The sequence below is a fragment of the Panthera tigris genome, chromosome C1 (assembly GCF_018350195.1).
Source record: "Panthera tigris isolate Pti1 chromosome C1, P.tigris_Pti1_mat1.1, whole genome shotgun sequence".
Taxonomy (NCBI): domain Eukaryota; kingdom Metazoa; phylum Chordata; class Mammalia; order Carnivora; family Felidae; genus Panthera; species Panthera tigris.
In genome coordinates this window covers 5,853,495-5,867,742 of record NC_056667.1, presented here as the reverse complement: position 1 = coordinate 5,867,742, position 14,248 = coordinate 5,853,495, and the positions used below count along the sequence as shown (strand labels likewise).

Here is a 14,248-nt window from a genome sequence, read left to right as displayed (position 1 = left end):
CCCCACCCCCCGACCCAGCCTGTGTCCCAGCCTTTATGCATATTGAGGACAGCGCAGTAATGCCCGAACTTCATTTGTTCAGTAAATATTTCATCACTGTTGGTGAACAATCCCGTAGTTCTGACTTTTTGAATGTCTTTCTAGAGGGGGGAGGGGTAGACACTAAATATTTATTGGATTCCTTCCACGGAAAGGTCAGGAACGGGGATATTTTAAGAGGACAGGCAGACGGTGGACGGGACGAAAGCAAGGCATTGGCCAGTATTTAGAGAGCAGAGTAGCAGCAGGAAGCCCAGGGTACGGCCCACGCCACGGAGAGCGTGGTGTCCAGTGCAGATTCGTGCAGGGGTGCGAGCGCCAGCCTGTGCTTCGGGGACGTTAGCCACCCGGCGGGGATCTCTTGGAGGGCGCCGCACACGCACTGGCCAGCCTGTCCGACAGACCAGACCACCAGAAGCTCAGCGAGGCATTTGGAACCTGTCTTCCGAGTCTCGTTCAGAACCGTCCTCGGTTCCCCGAGAGGCAGGAATGGCACAGGGAGGGCTGATGACGTTTCATTGGCTCTGCTCCTTCAGCCGCTCACTTTTGGAACAGGCCTTACGTTCTCCCATCAGCCACAGAAGATTTAAAATTCTTCTTAATTTTTCCTGTGTACTGTACCAGAGTTTTAGTCAAACTTCCAAAATTATGAACATGAATAATTATGTGAAACATAAGTGGTTTTGTTTATAGTTTAACAGTTTTTGTCTCTCTCTGGAAAGACTACTGTCTAATCTAGAAAATTGGTGAAAATTGAGTAGAGGCTCCTTCCTTTATTTTTTTTCTCTTCCCTTTTAAAAATGAATTGCTAATACTCATTTAGTATATTACGTGCTAGGTACAGTTCTGGGCAATTTTCATGCTTTTTTCTAATGCTAACCTCATAATCCCCTAAGAGGTAGAAGTTCTCACTCTACCATTTTTTAAAGTTTATTTTTATTTTTAATTTAATTTTTATTTTTAATTTTTATTTTGAGAGAGAGAGAATGCCCGAGTGTGCGCGTGAGGGCGGGAGGAGGGGCAGAGAGAGAGAGAATCCCAAGCAGGCTCCGAGCCATCAGCGTGGAGCCCGACATGGGGCTCAGTCTCACAACTGTGAGATCATGACCTGAGCCAAAAATCAAGAGCTGGACACTTAACTGACTGAGCCACCCAGACGCCCCTGTTCTACTCATTTTTATTAAAAAAAAAAAAAAAAAAAAAAAAAAAATTTTTTTTTTTTACATTTATCTATTTTTGAGAAACAGAGTGAGACAGAGCATGAACAGGGGAGGGGCAGAGAGAGAAGGAGACACAGAATCCGAGGCAGGCTCCAGGCTCTGGGCAAGCGGCCAGCACAGAGCCCGACGCGGGGCTCAAACCCACAAACTGTGGGATCATGGACTGAGCTGAAGTCGGACGCTCAACTGACTGAGCCACCCGGGTGCCCCTCTACTCATTTTTAAAGATGACAAAATTAAGGCCCAGAGAAGATGAGTAACTCGTCTGAGTTCACATACTTAGTAAGTAACAGACCTAGTGTTTGAATCTGATTGTCTAGCTCCAGAGTCCACGGTCTTTTGTCTCTTTACAATTACCCCAGAAGAAATGTTGTTAGTCTCCCATAAGCTTTTTATTAAGAATTTATGACCTGATCAACTTGAATTGACTTCAGATTATCACTAAAATATGTGCTTTTTAAAGAATGAAATAGGCCTGCAATTTTTTTCTCTTATTCGGTTCTGATCCATGTTGTTAACCTCATATTCTAGATTCTTGTTATATTACAGAGCTTGACACGCATCTGCTTGTTCTAGATATTGGGCAAAATTTGAAAACCTAACTTCGTTTTCATCTTTTTATATTTCTGAAAGAAGTCTAGATTAGACGGTTTTTTTTTTTTTTTTTTAAGTTTATTTTGAGAGAGAACGAGCATGTGTAGTGTGAGTGGAAGCAGGGGAGGGGCAGAGAGAGGGGGGAGAGAGAGAATCGTGCTTTCAGCATAGAGCCCGAGGCGGGGCTTGATCCCTGACTCTGGGATCATGACCTGAGCCGAAACCAAGGGTTGTACTCTTAACTGACTGAGTCACCCAGGCGACCCTGGACAGTTTTCAAACATTTCCAAATTATGCTATTTTATTTTAGGATTTATTTAGTATGGTATTTATAGTATAGTATACTATTTTATTTTTTAAAGTCTAATGATGAATGTTACGAAGGTATAAAAGTTAATATCTAGCATTCATATTCATGACATATACCCTCAGCACACACCCAGTATCATCATCAAAACAGGATCCAACGTGGATTGTTGCTATAGGTGTTTTGTTCTGTTTCGTTTTAATGTAGGGACTTGTTGTTATAATTAACATATAGCCTGGACTTCTTGGACCTGGATTTAAAATTAATTGAGGCCCCCCAAACTGTGAGAATACTCAGGAAATTTTAACTTGTAATACTTTCTCTGACTGAACGATGAAAATGGATATTTGTCATAGCCCTTCCAATAGCAGTTGAATAGTTAGAAGAGAGGCTTGCTGGGTATGTTTCAAATATTATTTTAATTTATTCAACAAATATTTACTGCAGGCTTACTATATGCTCAGCCTAGGCCTGCTGCAGTTGCCAGGAAGGCGGTGTGTGTGTCTTTCCTATGAGTCTTCTACTAAAGAGGGGAAACACCGCACGCTCTTGTCTTCTGAGTCTGGAGCTCTTGACTTACACCGGGGCGGGTAGCAATTACTGTAGCCTACTTGGTCTCGTCATCTCATCTGTATTGTGTCCTCACAACACATCCCCAGTGGTTTGCAAGTTTCCTGAAATAAAAATCATGGGTTACTAAGGTTTGTACTTTATTTGTACTGAGTCTGCAGCAGATGCTGGTGAATCATCCAGGTAAGGGATTGAAGCATGGGTGAGAAGGTCGGGTCTACTCCATGAGCGCAGGGGTGCCTTTGCCTGTTTCGTCCACTGGTGTATGCCTGGGGTCTGTTACATTGCCTAGAACACGGTAGGCGCTCAGTCAGCATGAGGCCAAATGAATTTGAATCAACTGAGCTTTAGATTGGGGTGGAGTCTGTATAGGGACGATAGTTGAAGGAATTTATTTATTAACGTAACTGGTATTTCTGCTGGCTCTCCATACGCAACGGACTGTGAGGTACTGGAGATACGGGTCTTAGCCAAAACGGATTCTTTTTTTTTTTTTTTTTTTTTTTTTTAGCGTTCATTTATTTTTGAGGGACAGAGTGGGAGAGGGGCAGAGAGAGAGGGAGATGCAGAATCCAAAGCAGGCTCCAGGCTCTGAGCTGTCCGCACAGAGCCCAACGTGGGTCTGGAACCTACGGAGCGTGGGATCGTTACCTGGGCCGAAGTCAGACGCTCGACCGACCGAGCCACCCAGGCACCCCTAGCCAAAACGGATTCTTGTGCCAGGGAACTAGATATGTAGAGGAAAGTCAGATTTCCGGTGAGAATTCTGAAGTGACAGCCACAGGTGGGAGGTGGGAGGTTAAGCCAGAGGATCCTTCTACCTGCTCCTTCACTCCATTGTCTGCAAGTGGAAGCGGACTGGGGTCACGTGAACAGGAAAGGAGTGTCTTTGCGAGATAGAGAGGGGGAGCGGTGTCCGGCACTGCCTGGGGTTGGAAAGGATGTGGAGTGGGAAAGGTTGATCGCCTTTGATGAGAGAGAAGTCTGGTCCTAAGAGGAATGTGTAGATAAACCAGTATCTTCCTTCGTGTGTGCTGAGCAGTTAGTATGCTGTTACAGAGTTTCATTACAAAGCTCGTATAGTTTAGGTACTTCAGATTTTTTTAATGAAATGACTACAGTAGCAAGACTCCAGAAATGCTACCAGGAGATAACATAATGCAGTAGGTCTTTGAACTGCTCTGGGGAGAAGGGGACGAGGGTGAGTGGGAATCATGTTGCCTGGTCGGAGTCTTGGCTTTGCCGCCTACTGGTTTAGTGTGGTGAGCACCTTTACACTTGACCTTTCTATGCCTCAGTTTCCTTATCCATAAAATGAGGTGACTATACTTCCTGCCCCATAAGCTTAAATGAGAGAATTAAAAAAATACAGGATTAAAAAAAAATAATGAGCACGAGGAATGTGTTTACCTCTGTGCCAGGTCAGATGTTCAGTAAATGTTACCGTTCTTAACGTTGTTCTGTTCTTGCCAAAATGTTCTCTGCCTTGCCTGCCTCCCTTTCCCCGAACTGCTGGACCTGGGGTGGGGGGATGTGAATTCTGCTGACGAGCATGCCCGTTCCGTGATTCTTCTGTCAGGACAAACGCAGGGCTTCTCTTTCATTGATTTGCTTCCAGATCTGCTACTTGGCACACTTATCTGACTAAAACTGTTGTTGTTGTTGTTGCTTTAGCTCCATGAAAGTGGTTATGACGCTGGCAAAGCCCTGCAGCGCCTGGTCAAGAAGCCCGTGCCCAAGCTGATCGAGAAGTGCTGGACCGAGGACGAAGTGGTGAGCTCGGACGGGACTGGCCCTGCGGTCTGGGTCACCGGGGTGTCTGCTTCTCCGTGCGTGACCTCCCTGCTCCTCCGGGGACTGTCCATGGTACCCAGCAGTCAAAGGAAGGAGACTTTAAACCTCAAAGTTGCACAGAAAGACTTGCTTTTTAGGAAGCTCAGTGGGAAGGATGTTCTCCGGTTTCATGGAAAGACAGAAGAATCTGTAGGGTTGGTTGGCTGGTTTCAGCAAGTCAGCGTTTGATGCCTATTTTAAGACATAAGCATTTTTAATGCTTATTTTTTATTTTTGAGAGAGAAGGCGTGAGCAGGGGAGGGGCAGAGAAAGGAGGACAGAGGATCTGAAGCCGGCTCGGCGCTGTCGGCACAGAGCCTGACTCGGGGCTCGAACTCAATGAACCGTGAGATCACGACCTGAGCCGAGTCGGACACTCGACCGACTGAGCCGCCCACATGCCCCTTAAGACATAAGCGTTAAAACCATTTGCTGCGTAACCTAGAGCGGGGCTGTTGCCTTGTTTTTATTTGGAGGGCCAGCGGGATCCCTAACCTGCTGAAGGACGTTACTCAAAAGCAGGTAGCATAGACCCGATTATATAAATATAGTGGATCTTACATATTCGTCCTGTCATCGTGGCTCAGCAAAGAAGGTAGGGAGATAAGATAGGTGCCCACAAGCACAGATTGAAAACCCACGGATTCCTGTCCCAGCCGACTGAGTTCCCATGGAGCTACATCCCCATCTTGTGACTTCTGAAAGGCGTTGCTGTCAGAGACTTACAGACTGCTTGTGCTCTTGCAGATACGGTCTCGTGTTTGCGTGTTACGGCTTGACGTTTGCCCTTTAGGTTGAAAGAAACGAAGATGGCGGCTGTCACTGGTAGACCTGTCGATTTTAAGTTCCTCGCCTGTGTTCTGAATCTGCTAAGAAAGCGTGCTCAGAAGCTCTTGGTGCTTTCCTGATCTTGCCCTTTTGTTTATTTCGGCAATATTTATCGAGTACCTGTTGTGTGCCGGGTGCTGTGCTAGGAGCCGTATCAAGAGCAAAGGTCCCTCCTCACGAGGCTTGTGTTTGTTTTCAGAGGAGAGACCGTCTGTAAATCAATATTTGTTAAGTGGCGGTACACACACACGCTGGGGAAGACCGAGTAGGCAAGGAGGATGGGGAGTAAGCCGGGTGAGGGGCTGTGTGGCAGAAGGGGCTGAGGAAAGGCCTGGTAAGAACCATTTGAGCAGAGGTGAGCCTTTTAGATCGGGGCCCTACGGTGAAAGCGTGGCCGGGAGAGAGAACTCCGGGCCCCGGGTGCGTTCAGGACGGAGGCAGGCATGTGTCTGCGGGGAAGGGATAGTGCGGGGATCGGGCGCGGCCTGCGGACCCACGGTCGGTGCCTCGCTCTTCGCTCTGCGTGGGCAGATTCTGAGCAGAGGGTACCATCATCTGCTGGCGGGCGCCCTCTGGCCACTGAGTCGCAGGTGGGCTTCCGGGGCAGTTGCGAGCATCCGGGCCTGAGACCGGTGAGCGGACAGCATGGTGGCAGTGCCGGTGGGAAATGGCGAGACCCTGGGTGCACGTTGGAGCAAGAGCCAAGGCGATTGTTCGAGGAAAGGCCACGTGGGGGTTGGGCAGTCGGGGGCAAAGTAGGAGACGAGGAGGTAGCAGGGGCGGACTGAAGCGGCCCCTGAAGGCTTGGTCGGGAGAGAGCTTTTTCATAGCCCGTTAACACTTGCAGCTTATCAGACGCATGATGAGGTGGGTGCTGCTGTTTAGAAATTAAAAGTTTAAAACCTTTACACGATCAGTAAAGAGTTGGGGGCATCTTAAACATCTGTTCCTGTTCAGACACTGGCAGAGTACACACGTCACATTCGTTTGTTTTGTAAAGTCCCGTGGATGTGGTTTTCACTGTGGACCCGTTTCTGTGACAAGGAGATCCGACTTGTGACTGATGAAATTTTAAAGTTCCTCGGGAAGTCTTGGTGACAGAAAGATGTGGGGAGGTGAAAGGATGGAAGGAATGTGTGAAATGCCACCAACCCGGAGACCCCATCAGCGCCCACGTGCCCCGATGCCCTTCTTGTTCCTTCCTTAGCGCTGACGCCCCGGGGCTCCTCAGCGGCCGGGCGGCCAGGCACTCACCCTTCCTGTCTCCCAGACCTCTCATTCGCCCTGGAATTTAAAGACTCCCACTTAAAAGAAAGCTGCTTTCCTTTTCCTGCTGCACTCGCTTCTCTTGGGCACAATGTGAACCGTGTCCCTGCTGTCGGCAGCCGGTGGGAGGGAAAGGGGAGTCTTACACATCAGAAAACGCTCGGCTTTATTTTAAAAAGTGAAGCACGACTCTAGGCGGACATGATAATGGTCCGTAACTGCATAAGCCCTTGTCATTGGGCTCATTTCTATCGTGTCTGCTTCTTGTTTCGGTGTAGGTTTTGAGAAATATGTTGGCAGGCCTCCAGCCCTTGCAGAACTCAGAGATCAAATGGCCGTCCCCTTATTTATAGGAAGTTAAGCTTCATTTTCTAAAACCTCAAAAGTGAATGGAAAAGAGGGATTGAATAATTGATAGGCTGAAGGGAGCCTCTCAAATCTTGGGCCAGCTCGATGTGGCAGCGAGGCACCATCACTAGTGAGGTCCTGCCTTGGCCTGGTTTTGGCTGCGAGAGCATCACCCTCTGTGTGTGTGGCCTCTTCCCTGGAAGTCCCCTCATTTCCCACCCCAGCACTCAACAGGAGTAAGCAAAGCGTGTCCCAACTAAAGTAAGTACGTGGGCCTACCTCTCTTCTTTTTCCCCTCCCATGTTTTCTGTGTACCTGGACGTCTTAGTTATTTTTTAGTTTATTTATTTTGGAGGGGAAGGGGCAGAGAGAGATGGGGAGAGAGAATCCCAAGCAGGCTCCACACTGTCATCACAGAGCCCCAACGCGGGGCTCAAACCCACAAACAGTGAGATCATGACCTGAGCCGAAATCCAGAGCCAGACGCTCATCTGACTGAGCCACCCAGGCGCCCTGACATTTTACTTATTTTTAAGCATCACTGCCTCCAGTATATCCATTTGATCTAACTGCAGCAGCGTCGATGAAGTTGTTTTCCTTTGCATTTATATGAACCGGACACTCCTGTGTGCAAGGGTTGGTGGAATGAGCACCTGACAGTGCGAACCCCTGGCCGGGCTGGGAACACGCGGCCCCTGTGCGTCCTGGCTCCTGCGGGTGCGCTGCTCCCTGATCAGACAAATCTCTCCCCATCTCGCCAGTGCACACCCTCGCTGCTTTTCACCGCTCTTTGAGGTTCAGGGCAGTTCCCGGGCCCAGCCCGCTCCGATCGCGCCCTCTTCTGAGTTGTTTCCCCAGTTTGCAGCGTTTGTTAGCAGCCTGCCCCTGGCTTTTTCGTGCCCCTTCCTCCGCTCCTCCTCACAGGCTTTACTTCTGAGTTGATTGCCCTCCTAGTTCATAAACTTAAGAGCAGGGACTTAACTGATGGGGTCTGGTAGAGACTAATGTCTCTAAGAGGGGCTTGAAGAATATTAACAACGCTTTATTCAAGATTATTGTTTGTAAAGACTTTTTTTTTAATTTTTAAAAAATGTTTATTTTGGGGGCACCACCTGGGTGGCTCAGTCAGTAAGCGTCTGACTTCGGCTCAGGTCATGATCTCACGGTTCGTGGGTTCGAGCCCCACATCGGGCTCTGTGCTGACAGCTCAGAGCCTGGAGCCTGCTTAGGATTCTGTGTCTCCCCTCTCTCTGTGCCCTTCCTCCACTCATGCTCTGTCTCTCAAAAGTGAATAAAGATTAAAAAAAAATTTTTTTTAATGTTTATTTTTGAGAGAGAGAGCGCACATCTTCCGGGGAGGGACGGAGGTGGGGGGCAGGGGTGGACAAAGAATCTGAAGCAGGCTCTGTCCTGACAGCTGAGAGCGACATGAGGCTCAATCCCACGAACTACAAGATCGTGACCTGAGCCAAAGTCAGACACTGAACCCACTGAGCCACCCAGGCACCCAAGGTTCTTTAATTAAGATCGTCCTGGGGCTTCAGCTCAGGTCATGATCTTGAGGTTCGAAAGTTCGAGCCCTGCGTTGAGCTCTGTGCTGACAGCTCGGAGCCTGGAGCCTGCTTTGGATTCTGTGTCTCCCTCTCTCTCTGCCTCTCTCCCACTTGCACTCTGTCTCTCTCTCTCTCAAAATAAATATTAAAAAAAAAAAGATTGCCTTCACTCCAACATTTTAAAACTTGTAATAGTTAATAATTATGCATCAGAGAAAAACTTTTACATGCGCTCAAAGCTGACCTTAAAATTTTACCTTTGGAAAAAATTTCCTATATTCTTTGTGATAACACCACCCAATTTCTTCGTCCTAGGTCTTTCAGATATTAACTAATTGTTGAGATTTTAGGCCTCAAAATTACACAGTTGAGAGGCTTTTCATTTTACATTTTCTCTCCGTGATTCCTTTGACCGCTTGTGTATCTATTGATAATGGTGTTTCTTTTTTATATGTTACTATTTTTTTAAATGTTTATTTATTTTTGAGTGACAGAGCATGAGCAGGGGAGGGGCAGAGAGAGAGGGAGACACAGAATCTGAAGCAGGCTCCAGGCTCCGAGCTGTCAGCACAGAGCCTGACATGGGGCTCAAACCTAGGAGCTGTGAGGTCATGACCCGAGTCAAAATTGGACGCTTAACCAACTGAGCCACCTAGGCGCGTGCCCCTGTAGATATGGTATTTCTTACTGAAGTTTCTTTGGGGGCTGAAATACTTTAAATCTTGGGGAATGGATACCAGATTTGGGCCAATTTCTGTCAAATTCTAGGCCAGAAAGTGACAGTTGAGCTCCGCTTTAGTGGAATGAGTGAGAAACTCCTTGGTAGCTAGCTCAAGGCAGTCTCTCAGGCTAAATAAACTGGGTCAGATCAGAGAGGCAGTTTCAAAGAAATGCTAGGTCAGTTGGATGGAACCAAAGTGCATGGCTGGCTACTGCGTTTGGGAGTTGTACTGACGGTTAACCGGTTTCACTTACGTTATGCTAAAAATATTGTTCCGTATCAGGGAGCCATTTAAATGAGTAGGACTTAGGAAGAGAAAGAGGAGAAAAATACTGATCAGAACTTGTTAAAAAAAGAAAAGAAAAAGTAAAAGAAACTCTAGATTATTAGGTTTTTAATTAAACATGATGAACACATTTAAATATACCACAAAGGCCCCAGGCTGAACTGCACCTAATCGAAACAGATTAAGTCACCCTTCCATGCTCGGGTAGTTATTAATTCTGCTTATTTATGCACGTGAGCTGAAGGTAGCATTTGCTGTGCTTGCTGTTGCTTATTGCGCTGGGATTCCATTGCTGCTGGCTGCTGTGCTCTTAATTAGCATTCAGCTGTTGATTATGGAAATGCTGGGGATGCTAATTGAATTCTTTTTAAAATTCAGGGCCTGCATTTTCCTTGTGGAGTGTGGCCTGACTTGCAAGGTTGTAAGGTTGGGTGCTGCACTGAGCTGCACGCTTCACCCTTTGCTTCCCATCCACTTGGCCAGGTTTGTTTGGGACGTTCTTTTCATGTCCAGGTGGCTTTCAGCAAAACTCCAGGTGTCGCCTGAGGTGAAGGCTTTGTTGCTTCTGGTGTTCCCGCAGGGGATTCCACTTGGTCATGGGTAACTGTAACTTTTATCTGGAAATATGCTTCCCTTTCAATATTGGGTATCAGCGTTGATGTCCTACATTGAGTGAACAGCCTAGATACAAATGATCTCTAACATTTTTATCCAAAGATAGTTCATCCCTGGTGCGGTGAGAAACTGTAACTGGTCGTGTGCATGGATTTACAAATTCATAAATTTTAAAACGTCTAAGCTGTCCTTCAGCATAAAGCTCAGTGTTATCATAAACACAAACGACAATCCTTCTTTCAAAATTGACAAGACATGCCAAACTAATTGTCTGAATATTTGTAAACCGATGAACCCGTGTGGCTGGTCAAGGAATGATTGCCACAGGACACACACAGCTGTTTGAGGGGTGTCTCTCCCAGCAGCGTCTTCAGACGCCTCTGTTAGGCCCTTTTTGGAATGTCTGCTCAAGAAAACATTGTTTTCCTTGTTCACTCTTTTCAAGCCAGGCATCTGGATGTGCCAGAAGACAGAGCTGCTTAGTGGGGCAAAAATACAATGAATTTTATTTGCTGTTTGTGTGGCAGCTGTAGAAAATGGAATCCACAGCAAAACCAGAGTTAAGGTCCTGTCTGGCAGCAGGAGGTTTTGGAGGTGAAAGCAGAGATGGGGATGATGACAGGGGAAGAGAACCAGCCCTCCTCAGCCTGCAGTTACCATCGTGTGGGTTTTCAGATGTCCATAATCTCAGCGTTTAGTTTTAAGTTGTGTATTTTCAATATAAGGGAAGCCTTAATTGTATGGCATCGATTTTTAGAAACGACCAGGTTTCTAGAGTTGTGGGGCATTTTATATAGTCATTCAGAAATGTTGGTGATAGGAGGGTCCTGTCGGTCATCTAATATGAACCCATTCATCTTTTTTTCTCTTGTAAATTTTATGTGAATCATCTCTGTTGTGAGGATATCATTACAAAATCATTACAGGGGAGTTGAAACCTCACTACCATCCCAGTTTCTAGGTTTCCTGCCCTCTTTGTGTCTTTGTTCCTGTATGTACATTGGTGTATGTGTTTGTAAACTTTCATAAGTTGAATCATTTTATTGGAATTCTCACTTTCATAAGAAATCTTAATCTGAGAATGTTTACGACATACCCAGAACTTGAACTAGAGGTACCTTTCTATACCTCTACAACACAGAATAGGTAGTTAGTAAATTTTAAATTGAAGTAGCTGTTTCTCTCAACTAATTACCCTTCCTCTAATTTTAAATTAATTGGTACTGCCTCTTACGAACAACTTAATTCTGAGATAGGAGGGTAGGAAAGATAAGTAGACATTTTGGCATATTATTTACACATAAGTTATATACATATACATATATGTATATATGTATACATATATGTATATATGTATATACATATATACATATTTATATATTATTACTCGTGTTATGTGTTCCTGTGGTCCATAGCGAAAATCCATCCTTGGTGTTAAAAAAGAAAACTATAAGGGTGCCTGGCTGGCTCAGTCAGTAGAGCATACACCTCTTGATCTTGGGTTTGTAGGTGGGAGCCCCACATTGGGTCTACATAGAGATGACTTCAAAAAATAAAATCTTTAAAAAATAAACAAGTCAATAAAAGAGGAAAATAGAGATACAAGTAAAATTTGCACAATGCTTCAAGTATTAATGAGATTGAACTATTTTTCCTATGATTGACGCCCATCAGCCTTTGAATCAAACCCTTTTTTAAACAAGTCAATAGTGTGAATAGAGTGGAGTATATTACTGCCAAGTCCATTCGAAAATGAGACGGTGAATTAAAAATCAATTATATGTGTGGAAGAGTTGGTATAAGGCAATCAATTTTGTCAGTTAGTTTGCAGGAAGGCTCTACTGCATAACAACCTGTAAAGAGAAACGTATTTTAAAATCCTTTAGTAAATGAGATAGGCTGAACATTAGAAGGAGAGAGATATTTCAAAAATTTATTACAGTGTTTCATGTCAATAGAAGTTGCCTCTGGGTTAAATCTACAAATTTAGCCATGACCTTGCATTTCACATACGTGGCTTTATTGCTTTCTAGGCTTCCTCTTTAAACTGTGGTCAGAGAAGGTAGTATGCCTGTTTTTCTAAACAAGGCCGTTCTTTTTCTCATTTTCTTTAACCAGTATGTTTCTAAAGTTCCTTACCCCCTAGCCCTGATACTAGGTAATTTTGTTTAAAACCAACAGTAAGTTGTGCTGTTCTTGGGCTCCAAGAGGCAGCACCAATTTAATTTAAATGTGTGTGTGCATGTTGGTGCGTGTACAAGTTCAGGCCTTAGGGCAATGAGGAACAGCACAGAGACCTGGGAAGTAACCCCACACTGCATGCAGGCACACCCCAAATTATTCCTTGCTGCTTAGGATAATCTTTTAAAATCAAAGAGCAATTTTCCCGGGACATTTTTCATTTTTGCTTGAAGTGGGGGAGTATTGGGGGGAATCTTCAGCTTGAAAGATTAATAAATACTACAGCAGTGGGTTATTGAAACCTTGTTTTCCATCTCATTTCCAAGGGCATGTAAAAAAAATGGCGACAGCATACACTTTCAGCCACTCTCTGTCATCTTTCTCTGTTCGTTTAAAAAATGAGAACAAGACACAAGGGGACTTGAGAGATTGCATTTGTTCTCCTGTAGACAAAGTGGTTATTTTATAAATGAAGAGGATGGAAAACCCTTTCCTTCTGCAGTTTCTTAGCAACAGAGCTGGAGCCAATTTTAATGTGTATGCATGGAACATTCTATGTATGGTGACATTGGAGCCGTACGTTTTCACAGGTGAAACATACTGTGTTAGTCTGGTAACTGGAGTTCAGTGTGGGGGGAAGGAAACAGGAGGTTAAAAAAAAGGAACCCCCCGATGAGAGGAAGTAACTCTTTTAAACTGTCTCCTCTTCTCTGGCATTCTTGTGTCTTAAATCTAAATTCTCTCTTAGGTAGAAGTCACAATGGCCTCGGTAGCCCCCTAATCGCTCCCTTCACTGGAGTGCCAGCGCACTTTTTTTTACATTTCCTAGTAGCGTTTTGTTGTTCTTTCCTCCGCCCCCACCCCGCATGCTGTCAAAGGACACTTTCCACTGATATTTCAGAATTTGCTTTAAGACGTGTTTCCAAAGTACTTCATACGGGTGAATTCCAGTGCATTTTCCACATTCGTAAAGCAAAGTGCCGAGGTGTTGGGAAGCAAGAGTGTGTTTGGTGGTCATAAAGGAGAACTTCCCCCAGTTGGCCTTACCGGCTTAGCACTCGGGCCCACGGCTGGCTGGCTGGCTGGCTGGCTGGCTGGCTCTGTATTTCTTGCGCCTGGTGTTGGGGCTTGCAGGTGGCAAGCCCGCTCGTTCTCCGTTACCGTCGATCCTGTGTGAACGTGAACGTGGGATGACCCTTCGTGTCGCTCACCGGGTTACTTACTCAGTTCTGATTGTCGATTGCTGTTGGAAGTTCACCCGTCCGTTCGTTCCGCAGGTGTTGGCGGAGAACCGGGACGGCGCTCTGCCAGGCGCCCTTCTGGGTGCCGGTGCTGCGGCCCGGAACGAAACAGGCAGAAATCCCTGCCCTCCTGGAGCTGACGTTCCAGTGGGGGAGACGGGTTAAAACAAGATCACCCGGTAACACACGCAGTGTGTTAGCCGCGCGCCGAAGAGCTGGGGAGAGGGGAGGTCCGCCGCGCTGGGTTGTGACAGCAAGTGTGTGTGGGGACTTCCACGAGGGGCTAGGAAGTCTCGAGGTCAGGGCCTCTGGTTGAATTCTCCTTGTATCCCCAGCACAGAGCCCAGGGCCTGGGATGTGGCGGACGATCCGAAGCTACTGTGTGGACTGGGTCGGATGGAAGAGAACCTGAGTGGAGGTGGTCGCCCCCCAGGGCCTCGCGGCCCCTTTGGCTGAGCTCCCCGCTGCCGCCTCGGGGGCTTCTCCTCCGAGCCCACGGCCGGTGCGCGCTTTAGCTCCAGCAGAGCCGACGGGACGTGGCCCGTTCTTTCCTTCTCGGTGGCTTCCCTTGGAAGAAGCAACCAACCCCGTCCGGGTGTGTGAGGTTTCATTCCCTGGACTCCAGCGGGGAGAGCTCCGTCTTGCC

At 46.5% G+C, this 14,248-nt stretch overlaps 1 protein-coding gene across 7 annotated transcripts in view; it reads left to right on the top strand.

Annotated features, from left to right (window-relative positions):
• The window catches only part of RERE (arginine-glutamic acid dipeptide repeats), a 422,829-nt gene that overhangs the window by 326,396 nt on the left and 82,185 nt on the right, over positions 1 to 14,248 (top strand). For all 7 annotated transcript variants that reach the window (XM_042994378.1, XM_042994377.1, XM_042994380.1 and 4 more), the window contains one exon: positions 4,405 to 4,503. In XM_042994378.1, the coding sequence (XP_042850312.1) occupies positions 4,405 to 4,503 (99 nt within the window). The remainder of the gene's footprint in view (positions 1 to 4,404; positions 4,504 to 14,248) is intronic.